The sequence below is a fragment of the Pan paniscus genome, chromosome 2 (genome assembly GCF_029289425.2).
Source record: "Pan paniscus chromosome 2, NHGRI_mPanPan1-v2.0_pri, whole genome shotgun sequence".
NCBI classification, from domain to species: domain Eukaryota; kingdom Metazoa; phylum Chordata; class Mammalia; order Primates; family Hominidae; genus Pan; species Pan paniscus.
Window position 1 is genome coordinate 154,458,411 of NC_085926.1, and position 18,360 is coordinate 154,476,770.

An 18,360-nucleotide genomic window follows, 5' to 3' on the forward strand; every position below is an offset into this window, starting at 1 on the left:
TGAATCCCAATTACAGATGAATCTTTCATTTCATGGGTGCTGGGTATGTGGTCTTTTTAAGACAAAAATTCTACAGCATGGTTTTACTAAGTCAGATTGAGTAGGTCGCATCTCTGTGTGCCACACAGAACTTTTAGACAAGAGTAGAGGGGAAAAGGTTCTGCAATTCCTCACAGTAAAGTACTCACACAGTAAATCCTTAACGAAAACTACTGAACTGTGAGTATATGCTTTATAATCTTATGCACAGAAATGTATCTATTAGTACAGAAAGTTGGAAAACACCAAGATTAAAAACAGAGTGCTGTAGGAAAAATTCACAACAGTAAACAAATTTCGCTCACTCATTTTCCTACAAATCTTCAGTTTATTAATTCAAGAGAAACTATATTAGGAATATTCGGCTGATACCCCTATTTCACCACCTCATCTAAGCTACACTGTATTATACCAAGAATGGTGGCAATTTTTTCCCCATCTATACAGGCACTGCCATCTAGTGGCAAGTTTTCACCAGCAATTTTAAAAGATAGTGGCCCAACTCTGGTAACAAATAGTGGACACTGATGGTTTGTCAAATAAGCAAATGCATTTATTTGATACACAAATTCCATGCCACCAGTCAAACTATGGTCTGGCTTTTTTTTTTAACCAACAGTAAAGAAAACTTTTTGGGTTTTTTTGTTTCTTTTTTGAGATGGAGTCTCACCCTTGCCACCCAGGCAGTAGTAGCACGATCTCGACTCACTGCAACCTCTGCCTCCTGGGTTCAGGCAGTTCTCCTGCTTCAGCCTCCCAAGTAGCTGAGATTACAGGCGCCCATCATCACGCCCGGCTAATTTTGGAATTTTTAGTAGAGACGGGGTTTCACCATGTTGGCCAGGAGTTCAAGAAAAGTTTTTTAAAAATAATAAACCTCTAAAGTGTTACCCTAACTGTACCTTGCAGTGATATGTCACTTCTCTAGTCACTCCACATTATCCAGTGATGGCACCTAGATAATAATGCACCAAAGAAAAGTAAAGAATTGCAGACTTCTAGAAGCAATGATGAAATATAATTCTCAGTTGCAGAAAATGATGATCTGGGTCATTATGCAAATGCATTCCTGCCTGTTTTTCTTCCAAGTTCTTGCATGGAGCCCAACACATCCAATAGCATGGAAGTGGAAGTTAAACTCCTGATGAATAATTTTTATAAAATTATAAAGAAAACAACTAATAACATGTATGAAATTCACATTAAATTTAGAAGTGGATAGTAAAGATTAGGACTATATTTCCTTTGGGGTGCTGCTTGTAGGAAATTACTGAATGACAACTGCTATCACCTGTGATTTCATATCCTTTTAGCTGATATTGCTAAAGAGCTTCCCAAACTTTTTCAAGTCATGGCATACACAAGAAATGATATCTGTACATACACGGGTAAAAAAATGCAAGAGATTGCTCTCAGCTGGATCCCCAAGGGCTAAAGAGATAAATATCTTGCTCACAATCAATGGGAACCTGTGAACTAAAGAGTCAAATGTATGAAAGTCCTCATGGAAAAATGTTGACAAGCACTAAAATCACTGTAAATTCCTTGGAGAGTTCTCAGAATTGCAGAAGTTCAGAAAAATTACTTTGGTCTTTTACATGTCAATATTCAGGAAAGAGGTTCTTTCTCTTACTTAACATTCCTCCAGGGTGTAAGACCCTGGTCAAGGAAAACAATGATTCCTGTGTCTTAGTAAGTCAAACCAACATGGCAGGGTCAAGTTGACCTCCCTGGCCACTCAGGGCCAAAGCCATACAGTGGAACAGTGTGTTCTTTAACCTCGTAGGACAACTCTCATATGCCTGGGCACTATTTTTAGGTTACTACCTTGGCTGCCCTTCTTTAAGAAAAAAAAAAAAAAAAAAAAAAGAACTTTTCCACAAGTTTCTCTTCCTCTAGTTGGAAAATTAGAGAAATCATGTTTTTAATTTTGTGTTATTTCAGATCACAAATTCAAACACTTGTAAACATTAAGCTCTGTTCAATCCCCTGGGAAGAGGATTCATTCTGATATTTACGGTTCAAAAGAAGTTGTAATATTGTGCTTGGAACACAGAGAACCAGTTATTAACTTCCTACTACTATTATATAATAAATAATAACAGCTCGGCCCAGGTTACTGTGACCTCTGACAGATCAAGGAAACAAGTTATTTTCTCCTCTTGTGATTACAGCACATTGCAAGACATTTTTTTCCTTTTAATAAACGTCCTAGTACTCTGAGTTTCCCTTTCAATTCATTTAATTTCAACAATCTGTCAAAAAACAGCCAATAAACAAATACTGAATTACATTCTGCTGGGTTTTTTAAAGGCTCTAGACTATAAAAACATCTTGTGTCTCCCACCCTGACCACCCTGCTACTTTTCCATATACCACAGGCCACCCATAGACACAAAGCCAGGGGGTGAAGCTGACATGGTCTATTTGGAGCCAGTAGACAGGAGGGCGATGAGTCCTGATGAAGCACTTATGGACAAAATGTAGTTCCTGTAAGAAATTTAATGTTATGGAAAAATGAGTAACTCCAAATTAGTTTTTCGAGAAAATAAAGAGCCCATCTCTTTGGAATGTACTGCTTCCTTCCTGACACTTGGTGTAATCATAATGATGTGCAGCCCCATTGTCTGCAAACACAATTTGCAAGACAGAAGACCAAAAAAAAAAATGGAAAACATTCACAGGAAATGTGTTCCAATTTAAAAAAAACACTTTAGACAGAAACCTAGAACACATGATCACAAAGAATAATCTGAATTCCATTTAACCTTCACGAAGAGCTGATCAAAGAACATGGAGAGAAAAGAGATTTGTTTTCCTTTTCTTCCCCTAAGAGCAATGGAAAAATAAGTCTTCCCTGCGAATCAGTGTTTTGCTGCAGTTGGCTTGCAACAACAAGGAGGTTCTAAAAGTTCGAAGCTACTCCTAGCCTCAGAACTCTACAATTTTCAGCAAACCACTCCAGCATTCCCAGAAGGTACACGTTGGAGGGTATCTGATATTTTATTACATCATAATCACCAATTGTTAAAATCTTGGCTGCACATTCCTGGATAACACCTTTAATAAATTAATAAGAGAAGACTGATTCTTGCCCAAAAGCTCAACTTAACAGCAGCTTGAAACACTATTAAGATACACTGGAATGAACCTATTTAACTGCATTGGCCATCCACCCAACCCTCAGAGCCCAAAAATAACAGGTACAGGGGCTTATTATTTCAGAAGCTATCAAAAATGACAGGTTTGCTTTGGCTCTTTGGAGCTTTTTTTTTAAGGAGGCAAGGACACAGATTCCCATAGACTACTTTGTAATACTTTATCATACAGTCATAATTCATAAACTTAAAAGAATCTTAAACCAATAGCTGTTATTTTAAATGTCCAGAAAGTTATCTAAAGTCAGCACTATTTAATGGACTGACTCCCAGAGCAGTTTTTCTTTCCACTAAAATATCCAGACAAGTCAAAACCAAAATGAACTACTGTTTCTTGACTTCTAAAAAAGATAATCAACCTTGAAAAGGATACACTGTGGGGTTGAAGTTCTTCAATATGAAGAAGGAAGCAACAATGACCACGACCAGGAACAGAGTGTTGTTATAGAAGATGGAAAATGTTGTAGCTTCATAATCAGCAACTTCATTCTTCTTCCACAAGATTCTAGAGACACAGAAACAAGTCAAACAAGCTTATAAATATGATTTAAAAAAACTTTTAAGTACCATATGGCTCTAGTTCATCATAAAACAAGTTTTTCCTTGAGTGTTCTAGGGTAAGAATGTGTTTGTAATATTAGATTTAGTCAGAATTGTCCCCTTTCTTCCACTGAAAAAAAATATGTCACTCTATGATAGTGAAGAAAACATCATGCTGGTTATGTTACCATTTTTCCCAGGCAACCAGGGTTATGGAAGAAAGGACTCATTAATGGCAACCCGCACGGTTTCATCAGCAGCTAAGTCAAATATCTTTCTCTTGGCCCTTACCTAAAACTCAGACTCCATGATTAGCAGCCTGTGGAGTTTCCTTGGCTATACCTTGGGCTTGAGGCTTTCTACAGCCTACGGATTTCAGACTTCAATATCACACCTTCAGAAGACAATCCCAATGACAAAAATTACCTGTGGTCTCACAGAAGTAGGCTATTGTTAGCCATCTTTATTAATTCAAACAAAAAAAGAGCGCTTAATCATTAGGAGGACTTTTTAATGCCTGTAAAATCCTTCTACTTTTTATTCTATTTTACTTGTTCTGATAGTTTATCTTATTAATTTACTAGTATTTCATCCATCTTTTCTTTTACCCCTTCACACAGGCAAAAGGAAGTTATAGGATGCCTGTGAATAAGGGAGCCTTCATTCTTGTTGGTTAATTAACTTTGTAAAGCAGTTTTTAAAAGGGTAGGTTGTGACCCATTAGTGGGATGTGAACTCAATCAAGTGGATCGAATGCCCATAGAAATTAATTGAGTTGAGACCAGCATTTTAAAAAAATGAAATAGGAAAGAATAGAAAAACATCAGCAGCACATCGCACAGAGTAGGATAATTATCGTTTTATGAAACGTGCATGTGTCCACGTGTGAGTTTATTTGGTCAAAAGGTAAAATACATATTTTTTACTGTAGGTCATTATCAAAAAGGTTGAAGGCCACTTTGTAGACACTTTGTCTCCCAAAAAGGTAAACCTACTCTGGAGTCAGATGACACATCCCCTCAACCCTAAGGACAGCACTTTAAGTAAGTCATTGGTAACTGACACATTTTATTCATTAAGTATACTAATCCAAAGAAAACAAGTTTTGCCGGAAAGGAGCTAAATGAAGGCTAATTAACATCTTATGCTCATCTTAAGAAATCTGTAGTCTCCAACAGATGCCATATTTCCTCAATTCTACAGACACCGTCGACTTAATAACTCTTCCATTTACTGTAAGTTTGGAGGAAGGGAAGGACATTACATTAAGTGCAGCCATCAACTATAAAACACCTTCTAATTTCATAGAAGTTTAAATGTAAATTTTTAAAACACAAGAGTTGGAGTTCCAGGAAACATATCATTCTAACACTGATCAATGATACCAGCCTAGTAAGATGCATAGTCTCAACATGGTTTAACACTAGAATGAACACTCAGGACAACCGCCTCCATTTTTAAGACTCTGGCATGAGACCCACTGAAGTCAGGTTGCTTATGTAGGTTATTAGCCTGACTTTACTCTAGATGATAAAATTATCTCACCTGCATCACAGTGCTTCTCCTTAACTTCTTTTCTGTCAAGTCCTAAATAAGAAGTGATATGGTTTGGCTCTGTGTCCCCACCCAAATCTCATCTTGAATTGTAATCCCCACATGTTGAGGGAGGGACCTGGTGGGAGGTGACTGGATCATGGGTGCGGTTTCCCCCATGCCACTCTCGTGACAGTGAGGGAGTTGTCACAAAATCTGATGGTTTAAAAATGGCACTTTCCCCTGTGCTCACTCACTCTCCTGCCACCTTGTGTAGAAGGCACTTGCTTCTTTACCTTCCACCATGATTGTAAGTTTTTTGAGGCATCCCCAGTCATGCAGAACTGTGAGTCAATTAAACTTTTCTTTATAAATTACCCAGTCTCTGGTAGTATCTTTATAGCACTGTGAAAATTGACTAATACAAGAACCATTTTCAAAAAACTTTTAATGAAAGAAGTTGCCCAATCCTTTAGATTTCCCTAGATCCCAATATGACCACGTGTTAGTTACATCAGTGTATAAAGTCAGGACTGCCTGACAGCCTTTAGAACTTTTACTGAGTCCACCCATATCCTGTTTTTGTTTCTGTTTTAAATTTAGGACCCCCAAATGCCCTCATTGCCAACGGTTCTGCCTAGTAGAAGACATTTTCTTCCTAGTAGGGAACCTGGTTTGGGAGAGCACTTCTCAATATCTTAAGGATGTTTTCAGGAAGAGCTTCCTACAAGAGAAATGTTGAGACCAAGCAACTGTTAAATGATAGATCACCTGTAAATCAAGAAGAAACCACACTCCCACTCTGGAATGAATGTTAATGAATCTCACATTCTCCTCTGTTTATTTCCATCCTTGGATAAATGAACATTTTAAAGTACTTTTAAGCGGCATGGAGTATATATTCCAAATGAATGTAGACAGAGCTTTGAGAGATACACATCTAAGCAAAGAAATGCTGATAAGCCTTCTTCTTACATCAAATCTCCTGGAATTCTTTCAGAGAGAAACAAGCTAGATCTTAATGAGAGGCTCTGGTCCCAGTTATCAAGGTCAATCAATACAGTACAAACTGTATCCCGTATGGCTTTTATGGTGGAAATAAAAACAGCCAAATTTCTACCAATGAAAAGAAGAGAAATTTTATAATGTTCTGACACTCTGCACTTATATATATCCATGAAACCTCCACCTCACCCCACTTTGAAATACCTAATCCAGCAAATGGCAAAGGTTTCATTCCCAATTTCAACTGATTCACTAGTAGTGACTACCTGAACACTAAACTGAGAAAGATTCCGAGACATAACCCAGGATCAAGAACAAGTGCCAGACCAAATCTGCCCAAGACTGCAGTGGGCAGAGGAAACCCATTTACTATCCCTGACATAATTAATCACTGAAAACCTTTAAAAGCTGTAACAAACATTTTGAAATTTAGGTAACTATGCATACCCTAGTTTAAGAAACACCATTGTAATGAAAAATTCAACAAAAAGTTTTTTCTAAAACAGTGATCTAGATTCTCTAACCTTGATCCCTATGCAAAAAACAAGCAATTGGAAAGCTATGCAGCCCGACCTCATTAAAGCTGCTCCATGCAGAAAGGCCTCCATTGTCATAATACTGTGCCTTCAGTTTTATAAAGGAGCCATAGAAGATAATCATTTTAATAATGTTTTGGTACCTTTCCAAAACCACTATAGAAGACATTGTTCATTAAGTTACTCAGTGTCCCTTAAATAAGGATCCACTTGATAAAGTATTTCCAAGATCCAGTGCCAGGAAAGTTTCTTTTCAGAAGGACTTGCATGCTGCTTCTCGTCAGACAATGAAAGCTATGTGACCTCAGATGCTTCCCCTGACACCTGGAAACCCACAACTAAGTTCAGTGCTCAGTTGCTGTAACTAACTCTAAGGTACTTGCTCATCCACCTTTTCCTCCTTTTAAATGGTTTCTGGTCCTTTAAAAGTGTGTTACTTGTTTTATATGCATTTTAAGAAAACCGTATTAAATACAGAAAATATATTATATGCACTTTAACAATGGAAGTTCACACAAAGTTCTGGAGCAAAGTGGGGTAAAAAATATGTTCCAACAAAGCATCTTCTTGATACTGAAACAAAAGATCCATGAAAACCAGCAGACTCACAACTATTAAACTATGTGGCAATTCTTCAGCACAAGTTTACTCAGGGACTTCTGCTACTCAGACGTTAAGATTGTCCAATAAGCCTTCTAAGAGCAGCTGGCAGAAAAAATTGGGACTAGGGATTAACAAACGTGGCACAGAATTGAGCAACAGGAGAAAAACCCAGTTATTTTCTTTTTCCCAACCAATACAGATAACTAATTACGGGATATCCCTCGGGAAGCTCAGGAACAGAAATACCACCACATAGACATGCTAACACATAAACCCTTCAGACCCAGAGGGGTTAGGCGATATGTTCAAGGTTGTGCACCTATTAACAGACAAAGCCTGCTCTGTACAAAGCTCTGTTGCCTCCTCAATTCCAGCAGACAGTCACAAGTACAAGCTCTCAAGTTAAACTGCCTGTGTTCTTATCATGGATCTACCATGTACTAATTCAGGACCCTGGGCAAGTTACTCAAGCTTTCTGTACCTTTGTTGCCTCAGGTATAAAAAGGAGATAAAAATAGTACCTACTTCACAGGACTCTTTAGAGGAATAAATCAACTATTGTACAGCACAGATAAAAGTATCTGGTTGTAATAAAAACTCTAAAAGTCAGCTATTACTATTTCCATTACTACTACTACTACAATTCCAAAATTTACCTCAGACAATTCCAAAATCCACATTCTTTAAGCAAAAATCAAAAAATTTTCTTCAAAGTACCCCCTTTTATGATGGCCATACTTTAAACAGGAGTCAAACCTTTCATCTTTCTCCTTCCGAGACATCTTTCTATTATCAGCTTCAGAAAGTTTTCGAGTCACTTCTTTGGAAACAGCATCCTCCCTCTTCTGTGCTACTCTGGAAGAAAAAGAAAAAAAGAAAAAGTTTCCATATGCTACAGAGGTGAACATCACACTCTCTCAGAAACACACCGTACTCATATTTCGTACTGGCAACAGAATGATATTTCACATTTCAAGAAAAGAAGCTGAGCAGAAAGTTCCAAGTTTATTACACTGCACTAGCCAAAAGAGAAGTTCGAGAAATGTCCAAGATGTGGTTTATTAGTGACGTGTTTTGATTTCCCCTTAAAAAGAAGAATTTTCCACAGTTTAGGAATTAATGTGGTTAATAAAGTCAAATGCTATTAACACAATTTAGTTAAGAATCATTTTAACTACATTTTGTTTTAACCTATCATCTAACTGTTCAACAAATAAATTTCTTAAGGCATTAGTAAATGATGTATTATTTCAATTCCAAGTACATAACAGGAGCGAAAACTAGGCTTAAACGAAGTGGAAATAATAGCTGTAATATCTTAAAGTAATTATTTTAACTTTACTCCAAAGGACAATTTAAGCTGGGTGTGATGGACAGAAAGCCCCAGGTCATTCAAGGCAGGAGTTTTCAATCTTTCTTCAACTACAAGGGTGTCTGGGATACAAGTTAAGCACAAATTGCAACTGATTTTACCTATTTTTTTACCTGTCTCCATCTTTAGCTCTCTCACTCAAGAACTGAGTTAGAAATGACATTGTTATTAATAAAAAGAAAACGTTTAGTCAGTTTCAAATAATGTATTTTTTAAAAGGTTTACAAAGTTACTTTTTAAACCTTGTTACCCCACACAAATTGGTAACTGGAAAGAGGAAAAAATAGTTCTAAAAAAAAAACAAAACAAAACACACACAATTAAGAGGAAATCAATTCTGAAACCTAAAGTAAAAGGCTGCTAAGGGGGCAGAGAGCTGTCTTTTTAAGAGACACTTTAGGACACTAAAATGAACTTTTTACTCCAAAGATCCAACTTCATTTGATTCATTTCATTATATAAAAACTATCTTTTTTCATATGCTTCTTGCACTTCGGATACACTCAGCTCCAAAGGCAGAGATTCTTCTCTCTGAACCTCTTTAGCAGACCACGCACTAAATATGTTTCTTCATGAGAACAGATTGTGAGAACAGGAAAAATAAGAAAAATTAAAAATAAATAAATGTGTTTCTTGAACTTAACATCAGACAACTTTTTTTTCCACAAAAGACCAACTGAAAAGAAATGGACACAGTTTACTGCAGAAACCTTTCTTAGCTTAATATAAAAAATATATACACACACCCCAACTATCAAGGTGTTAGGACACAGGAATAAACGACTGCATTTTCAAAAGAGTTGGTTGTCACTATGTGTCTTTAGGACGAACAGTCAACCGATTGTCCACATGAAAAATCCTCAGGAAGACATTACACCAGATAACTAAGCAATTTCTCTTCTAGGTCTAGAATTTTATCCTCACCTACCAGGGGCATAACAACCACACTGCAGGTTTACTGCAACTCAAGAGGAGGAAGCCCTCCCCTCTGTCTTAGAGCTCTCAGAAAATAAACCTCACTCAGTGCTGAACACTCTAAAACAAAATAGAGGTCACGCTAGTGACCTAGCACTTAGTCAACTAAGATAACCCATAAAATCAATTGTATTTTTCTTCCTTTACTCTTTCACATCAGTAAGTCAGAACACTTCCAAAATTAAAAATAAAAAAAGACACTACCTGATTTCTTAAAATAAAAACATCTTTGCAAACATGGTTTAAATTATGCCACGTTAAAAAACAAAAACAACTTCTAAGGGCTCTCTTAGCCCCAACCTCTTCAACCCTGTACATAAACATTTATTATGTGCCAGACTCTATGCTTAACATGTATGATCATAATGAATCCTCACCACCCTCTGAAATTCCACTAGCATCTCCAGTTTATAGCTGAGGAATCTGAAGTCTACAAAGGTAAAATTATGCCCACGGCCACACATTTAAGAGTGGCAGAGCTGGCACTGGAACCCAGACTGTCAACTCTGAAGCCATCTTCCTTCTACTGCCAACAGCTACCCACACTCAGCATCTTGCTGGATCTTTGAACCTTAACCATCTTGCAAATCTGTAGGCATTTCAAAGTCAGTAGCATATTTAATATAAAGCCAAAACTATGACTTAAAAAAAAAACCTCCATTCTGAGTCTATTAAGTCAGTAAGTCATTGAAATTTTACTGAACTAAATGTACCATTAACTGTTTTAAGGAGTATAAAATATGGCGGGTGTCTTCAAGAAGCCTAAAGTAGAAAGGAAAAGGTAAAAAGAACATGACTTTGATTCTAAAGAGATGAATGAAAAATGTTATGAAGAATAAGTAAAGAATGACGAGTCTCAAAGGGACTGAGTTCCAAGAGTATTACAAAGGATGGGTCATACAAGATGCCCACTTGTGAGGGCTTCCCGATACACAGATGGACACGCCTCACAGGAAACAGTCCCATACAGTGGAGGCCCACATGAGCTGCATCCTGGAATAGCAGCTGGTTGAGGGGCTGCCAAGCAGAAAGATAACAAAGATAACCCAATTTCTCTGCTGGTCCATCAGAACAGCAGCCACGAAAACCTGAGCTCGTTTGTGTCCAGAACAGTAGGGAGGAAACTGCTAAGGCCACTTCAGTCACTGAGGCCATTTTGGGACATTTCTTAAAATAAATCCCTGTTAACTGAGATCATCTCAACATGTTTCTATTCCTCATTCCCCGAAAGAGTCTAACACAGGGACAATAAAGCAAAGAAATGATCAAAATCAGGAAGGATTTCTCTGGAAAAGATTCCTAGGTCTAGAAATAAAACACAGGTAAGAATGGAAAGGAAGTAAGTTAATCCTAAATAGGGTAGGGCACAAGACATATTCAAAGGATGATGTGAGGGCTGAGTCAGAAGGGTTAAAGCCTAATTCTGAAAGATGAGGCCAGACTCATAGGAAGGAAGCAGATGACTTGCATTCCAGGGGTCTAGAAAAATTTGGCTTTAATACATTTAAAAAAAAACAGGCCATGGCTGGACACGGCAGCTCACGCCTATAATCCTAGAACTTTGGGAGACCGAGGCAGACGGATCACTTGAGCCCAGAAGTTCAAGACCAGCCTGGGCAACATGGCAAAACTCCATCTCTACAAAATATACAAAAATTAGCCAGGCGTGGTAGTAGTGCGTGCCTGTAGTCCCAGCTATTTGGGAGGCTGATGTGGGAGGATCGCTTGAGCCCAGGAGGCAGAGGTTGCAGTAAGCCAAGATTGGGCCACTGCGCTCTAACTTGGGCAACAGAGTGAGAGTCTGTCTCAAAAAAAAAAAAAAAAAAAGCCATGATGAGTTGTTATGAGAATGACATGATAAAAATGATGTCACATAAGGAGAAATACATACTCTTCATTGGATAAAACAAGGAAAATACCTGCACCTCATATGGATGCTATAAGGATTACATAGGGTAATGTGCTTCATATAGTGCATGGCAGGGCGGGCCCTAAACTTGTTTTAAAAGACCAGATGGAGGTTGTTACAGCAATACAAGTAAAAACAGCATCCAAACTAGAGTGAGAACTATGGATGAAAAGATAATGCACATACAAAGTATGTTCGTACTTCAAGTCTCAGTGAAATTCCAATTGCCTTTTAAGAAATTACTTTCAAAGCAATACAGCACCTAGATGACCCCATCAAGGAAGGAGGGAAATAATCCTGCTATCCCTACCCAAGTATCACAGTGTACATGAAAGCAACATCAAAGGGCGTCAATTAAACAATTTATACCACTTCCAATGAGACAATGAGGACCATGACGCTGAGAAATAATAAATGTTACCATCTTTCCTAAGTCTACATGATCCTGCATTTTAACCTCTATGAAACTAGAATATTTAATTGCTTATAATTAAGGTATAAGTTTATTGTGGTGAGGCTTGAGTTTTCTTCTCTAAAAGCTGTATTTTACAGTATGTGTGATCTTAGACTATGTTAATCCTTTACATTTTATACACTTGTATGAAAACAAATGTAATTAGCATTGAAAATGACAGAGAGTTTAAAAAAAAAAAAAAAGCAATAAAATAAAAAGACCAGCCTGGTCAACATGGCCTGTCTCTACAAAAAAATTAGCTGGGCATGGTAGCCTGCACCTGTAGGCCCAGCTACTTGGGAGGCTGAGGTGGGAGGATCCCTTGAGCCTGGGAAGGTTGAGGCTGCAGTGAACCATAATCATGCCACTGCACTGCAGCCTGGGCAAGAACTAGACCTTGTCTCAAAAAATAATAATGACAAAAAGATCATTTCTTTAACTTCCAAAAATAGTACGTGAAGAGCCCAGAACAATTCTCTCCATAAGAAATTACATTTAGCTTCTGAAATGTTAACTTACTTGGTGGGTTTGTTTCTCTGATGAACCTCATATTAAGGCCTGTGTTTAAGTGTTCTAATTCCACCCTCAAAACCTGCTTCTGTAGCCGTGTCAGAATGATCATTGTCTCTACTTCAGTTAGTTAATAATTCTTCCTAGCATCAATGTTCCTTTCCCCCAAAATATGTTTATTAATATATATATATCTCAAATTAATGCTTATTAAAACCAACACACACAAATGATCTTTAAGAAGACATATAAAAATATAACATGTAGTACGTACTTTCACTTGAAAAACATACTTACTTGTGCTTGAGAACAAATTTCACATTCTTGTATGCAAAGGCTACCAAATATGTGCTTACTAGGGTCATCACACTATACAAAACAGCAGACTGAATAAGATCCATATGCCATATTCGCCAGTATAACCCTGAATTAAAATAAAAGGGGGAAGAGTACAAAAAGAAACAAAACATTACAACCCCGTAACAAAAGCCTGCGAAATTAATTATAGCTAAGCCTGGTAAAATACCAGGTTATTAGTTATGCAATCCAATAGTATCTGAGGATCTTCAGAAGTGAGATAACCAGTAACAGTATAGTCTCAAGCTTTCCAGTTCAGAACATTTGAAAAACATCACCTTCCTATTACTAGTCCAGATGAGATTTCAACTTCTAAAATGAGAACAAACTCTGGCTCAACGTAATCACAAGTCAGACTTCAAATTTCATTCATCAGGGTACTAGCATGCGAAATACAGGCCATTCGAAAACGCCACGTGCAGTCCCAAACCATAGTTTCCTTGCTGACGTGGCTGTTATCAGAACTCCAAGCAGTGCTATGTCCAATTAGTGAGCCATCATATGGCTTCGCATCACGTTAATGGCACGCTGGGTTGTATAAGGACAAAAGAGAAAAATACATTTAGTTTTAAATGCCCAACAACAGTGCAGCAAAAGACAGGAGTTCTGGAAACTTGAGCTCTACTAAAAACGACCTTGTCCAAGTCTGCAGTTTCCCAACCAAGTGAGAATTCTAGAATTAGTCCAGTAGGATTATTAAAAAGTCTAAATAAGGTAGATCCCTAACCCCTGGCACTTCAACCTCTCTCTTTTTGCAAAAACCAGGAAAATTATGCAATGGTGTGAAGTAGCTCACGTAAAGATGCACTTATAATTCAGTGGGTCACTTCATAGGTTTCTCACCTAATTAATTTATGCAAAATAAGTAATAAGTTTAAAATTTCGTAACGGCAAGCAACAGTTGTATAGAAAAGGGCAGAGGCAGTATGCTTGAGTTTGTCTGTTTAAATAGAGATTCGGGGCCGCCACCCCAGAACTAGTTAACCACCTTCTCCTGGGGTGGAGCTCGGGAACGTGCGTACTTTTAACAAGTGACCTCCCCGAGTGCTGCACAGGACAATCCCAAGCGACAACACTGTGCCCAAAGAAGAGGCTCCGAGCCTCCCCGAGCTCAGGGGAGCTGGAGAGATTGCCGACCCCCTGCCGGCACCCACGCCTTGCCTGCTCGCCGGGTCCTGCCACGTCCCCGCCCAGCCCGACTAGCCGGCGGCCTGCCTAACCCGCCTCGCTCCCAGCACTCACAGATGGGGATGGCAGACACGATGAAAGCGTTCCCGAAGAAGAGCGCGGAGGACTTGGCCGAGAGATTGCGGCTGAAATCCTGCAGGAGCAGGTCCTCCTCAGACTGCTGTTTGGAGCTGCCTTTAGGAGCCATGGCGGAGCTGGAGGCGAGAACAGGGAACGTAGAGCCGGCCGCCAAGGCGGGCAAAGGCCCTTGACTCCGCCCCTGCGGCCGCCGTATCCGCTAACGACCCGTCAGCGCGGCGCGCGGAGGCGGGACCCGGTTTGGCGAAGAGCAAGCGTCCCCAGGATTGGCCAGCTTGGCGCCACTAGATAGGCTTCCGGGCGTGATTGGGCGAGCGGGCCAGACTTCCGGATTCCTGACAAGACACGTGACCCACCCACCTGGAGGAGAGAGAAGGGATTTGTAGTTTAGTCGGTGCTTTAAAAAAAAAATTAACAAAACTTTATTGATATTCCACTTCAGAGCTGCTGACGGACTCACGAGTTCTCAGTTCTTCAGAATTCCAAAATTAAAAGCTCTTCTGGCCCCACGCCATTAGTGCCCTCTGTGCGTACCCAGGACTGAGTACGTTGAAGAAGAAAGAAGAGAAAGGTATAGCTAACTCATGTAAAATCCCTTCTCCTTTACACATCCTTTATTTCATTAAATACCTTGAAGAATCTTATGACGTGCGCACCATTACCGCCATTGCAGCTGAAGAGCCTGAGGGTCGTAGACCTGCGGTGTGGGTCTCCAAGGCGTGGGCTCTTCTCACTAAACAATAGGCCACCTCTGTAGGAAGAAGAAAATGGGACTCTTGCTTTTAAGAAACTCATGATCTCATTGATGAAGGCAATATTTAATATATGTCTGATACAAGTTACTACTATTTTATTTTATTTCAACTAGACCTATAGAGTTTTGTGGCTTCCAAAGCCATGCTAAATAAAACATAATACTAAGAACAGGTTGTCTAGGCAGGACTCCTTCTCTGAAGCTCAGAAAGATTAAGTATGTCTATTAAAACAGCTAGATTCCATTTTTAACTCAACACATTATCATTTTTTCTTCAAAAAAAAATTCAACGACATCACTCCCAGCAAATGCTGCTTTTGATTACTGAGAACACTCTAGTGCATTAGGCACAGTTTCCTCAACCTCCAGCCTCCTTATTAACCGTTTGGTAGATATCTTTCTTCCTCACAGTATCCAAATTGTAATCTACCTCCACAGCTTCCTGTTACTAGTCCTAATTGGGCTTTTGTCTTCAATCTTTTCCAGTCTATTCTCTATACAGGTACCAGAGTGAGTTTTCCTGAAATATAAATCCTTCCATTATCTACCACAAGTATTCCTTAATGCCAGAAGTTTTCATTAATTCACCACAAAATGAAAAAGAAAAAAAGACCATCTAGTGAATTTTTCAGAAGATCAAAAGTATTCATTTTAAAATATCTGGGTTTATGTCTTTTTTGATGTTAAAAATGCTCTTTATTACATGGTAGTGATAGAAAAAGAAATTATTATTTTCTCTTACACATACTTCTCCCCCAGTTCTTCCTATCTCACTAAGTTGCATTCTTTTAAACTCATTTGTTGTTCTGGTTAAAATGGTGGGTTTCAACACTAATTGTTTTTTTCCTTCTCCATCTATGACCAATTCATAAATAAAACTTTTTGGATCTGTCTCTATAACTAGATTTTCTTCTGCCTATTTATAAACAAACTAAGGATATAAAAAGAAGATAAAAGATAAAAATCAGAGGCTGGGTGCGGTGGCTTATGCCTGTAATCCCAGCACTTTGGGAGACCAAGGTGGGTGGATCACAAGGTCAAGAGATCGAGACCATCCTGGCCAACATGGTGAAACCTCGCCTTTACTAAAAATACAAAAATTAGCCAGGCATGGTGGCGCACGCCTGTAGTCCCCAGCTACTCAGGAGGCTGAGGCAGGAGAATCACTTAAACCCGGGAGGCAGAGGTTGCAGTGAGTCAAGATCGCGCCACTACACTCCAACTCCAGCCTGGCAACAGAGCAAGACTCCATCAAAAAAAAAAAAAAAATCAGAAAACTAAAAGATCCAAAGAGACAACAATCATCTTTCTTTTAAAAGAAGAAAAGAAGAAATGATAAGGGTGAGATTTAAAAAAATTATGCCTGAGAAAAATATTTTAACAATTAAAATAGGAAAGATAAAAGTTTGAAATGTTTAGTGGATATAAATGTTACAATTGATATAATCAAAAAAAGCTAGCAGAAAAAAATTAATACATTTTGTAAAGCTAAAGGTAACTATAAACAGAAGATAATCTAAAATATGAATTTCAAATTATTTTGTGGGGGTAAATTAGAGAAATATGATAGGGAATGATACTTATGATAGAACATTTTTGGTAATGGCAACAATTACAATTATGAAGGTGGCACACTTGGAGTACTGAAGCAGTGTTTTCTTGCACCAGAGCTACCTAGTTCCCTTTAAAAAGCAAGCAGCAAGACCTAAGGATCACTTGTATGTGGCATATATAGCCGTGGCACACATAGCCGTGGCACACTGGACACCCAGGGTACACAATGTGCTAAAAAACAGAAGGAGAGGTGGGTAATAAATTCTACCCAAGCAAAGATCTACAATATATTTTGCCCATTTCAACATAGCTTAACTCTGAAGGAACCAAATGGACTTGATTCCATAGCAGTCTGAGTCTATTCTATGAATTTCAGGCTTTCTTATATATTTTCTATTATATCACTTGATTCTTTTCAGATTGGAGGAAAAACCCCAAGCAATAATATTTTTTGCTGTCAGGTATATGGATAAGAGATTACTGATGACTTTGTGAAAGAAAATCTGGTATGCTAAAAATTAACATATTTTTCTGTGTCAGACACTGCAAGTTGCCTAGCCAATATAGAAAGCCACTGCTAGCTTTTCACTGGGACCTTTAAAGAATAACAAATGGATCATCCAGGGCTACTGTGGGGAGGAAAAAAGAAAAGCTCCTCTGTTTTAAAGCCTACTTGAAATGCAAATCTCATGATGGGAATAATTTTAAAAGAGGTGGAACACTTATATTAGTCCCTAAGTATAATGTTTTAAAGTATCACCTGAAAAATTATTTACTCAGCCAAACTACATATTTCACCCACTGATATTTGACTAATTCATTAGTTCATGTACTCATTCAGCAAATATTTATTGAGAAGCTACTACATGAAAAGTACTGTGCAAAACCTGTGAAAGTATCCAAATAATAATCATGATTATTTTGATTATAATAACTAACATGAATTGAGTCCTTGTTATATGTCTACCTCTGTGCTTTGTCCTTCACACGTATTGTCTGATTCATCCCTACAGCAACCCTAGGAGGTATATGTTTCTGTTATCCCCTTTGTCAGATGAAGAAATTGAGACTCAGATTAGTGAAATAACTCATTTAGATTCCACAACCAGTAAATGGTGGAGTCAAGTTATGAACCCAAGCAATATGATTCCAGGATGTATGCTCTTAACTACAAATGAATTCTGGTCTCCTCCATGCAGTGGAATCTCTGATTCTGCATGACTGCTCACAAAAGCCCTACACTGAGCAAGCAGCCAAAAGCAGTTTCTTATCTACCAATTATCAGGCACAGTCCTGTCACATTGCAGCTCTCCCTAGTGTATTTTTGGACAGAGAGGATAATAGGCAAAACTTGGTGAGCAGGCCTTGGCTCTCCATACCTGATTCTCTGTCTCAGGGAGTTTGAAAATGAAACCCCAGAAAAAAACAAAACAAAACCAAAAAAAACAGTTAATAGATGTATACAGAACAAGGGAAGCAAACTGAGAAGACGTGGAAAGCACAAGTCATAACTCCCCAGCAGCTGTAAATTAGAAAAGGGATAATTAGAGAGATGCTCCAAGTGCCTTAGGGCTTCCCTATTTCTCTCTGTAGACCTGATAGAAACCCCCATTACCTACAATAAAGCTAAAATACTTGTTCAAAAAATAAAAGTTAAACAGATCTGGAATCTTGTAAATAAATAATATAAACAACTTCTGCATATAAATGAACATCTAGATGAATAACTGTACTCAATTTGTTAATTTATGTATCACTCCACCCAAAAGGTTTAAGGCAAAGGTAACAAGATCAA

The 18,360-nt window shown here is 38.3% G+C and overlaps 1 protein-coding gene across 2 annotated transcripts; it reads right to left on the bottom strand.

The window, feature by feature from the left end:
* Positions 1-569: 569 nt before the first annotated feature.
* Positions 570-14,612, bottom strand: SSR3 (signal sequence receptor subunit 3). Of its 2 annotated transcripts, none has more exons than XM_003830654.6 (5): positions 14,234-14,612; positions 12,932-13,058; positions 8,171-8,269; positions 3,571-3,702; positions 570-2,529 (listed from the first exon to the last, which is right to left on the bottom strand). In XM_003830654.6, the coding sequence occupies exons 1-5, from the start codon at positions 14,364-14,366 to the stop codon at positions 2,463-2,465; spliced, it is 558 nt and encodes a 185-aa protein (XP_003830702.1). In that variant the 5' UTR covers positions 14,367-14,612; the 3' UTR covers positions 570-2,462. The 2 variants fall into 2 exon arrangements, with proteins under 2 accessions (XP_003830702.1, XP_003830703.1); XM_003830655.5 differs by having other exon boundaries at positions 8,132-8,269; positions 14,234-14,461.
* Between the last annotated feature and the right edge of the window lie 3,748 nt (positions 14,613-18,360).

What these genes read in the sequence shown, in the direction of transcription:
- SSR3 (XM_003830655.5), bottom strand. Translation starts at nt 14,366, where the DNA reads ATGGCTCCTAAAGGCAGCTCCAAACAGCAGTCTGAGGAGGACCTGCTC. An exon ending in CGTGTCTGCCATCCCCATCT is followed by an intron (nt 13,059 to 14,233) that starts GTGAGTGCTGGG and finishes ATTTTAATTCAG; the next exon opens with GGTTATACTGGCGAATATGG. An exon ending in TATGGCCATCATAAAAGGGG is followed by an intron (nt 3,703 to 8,131) that starts GTACTTTGAAGA and finishes CTGTGTCTCTAG; the next exon opens with AATCTTGTGGAAGAAGAATG.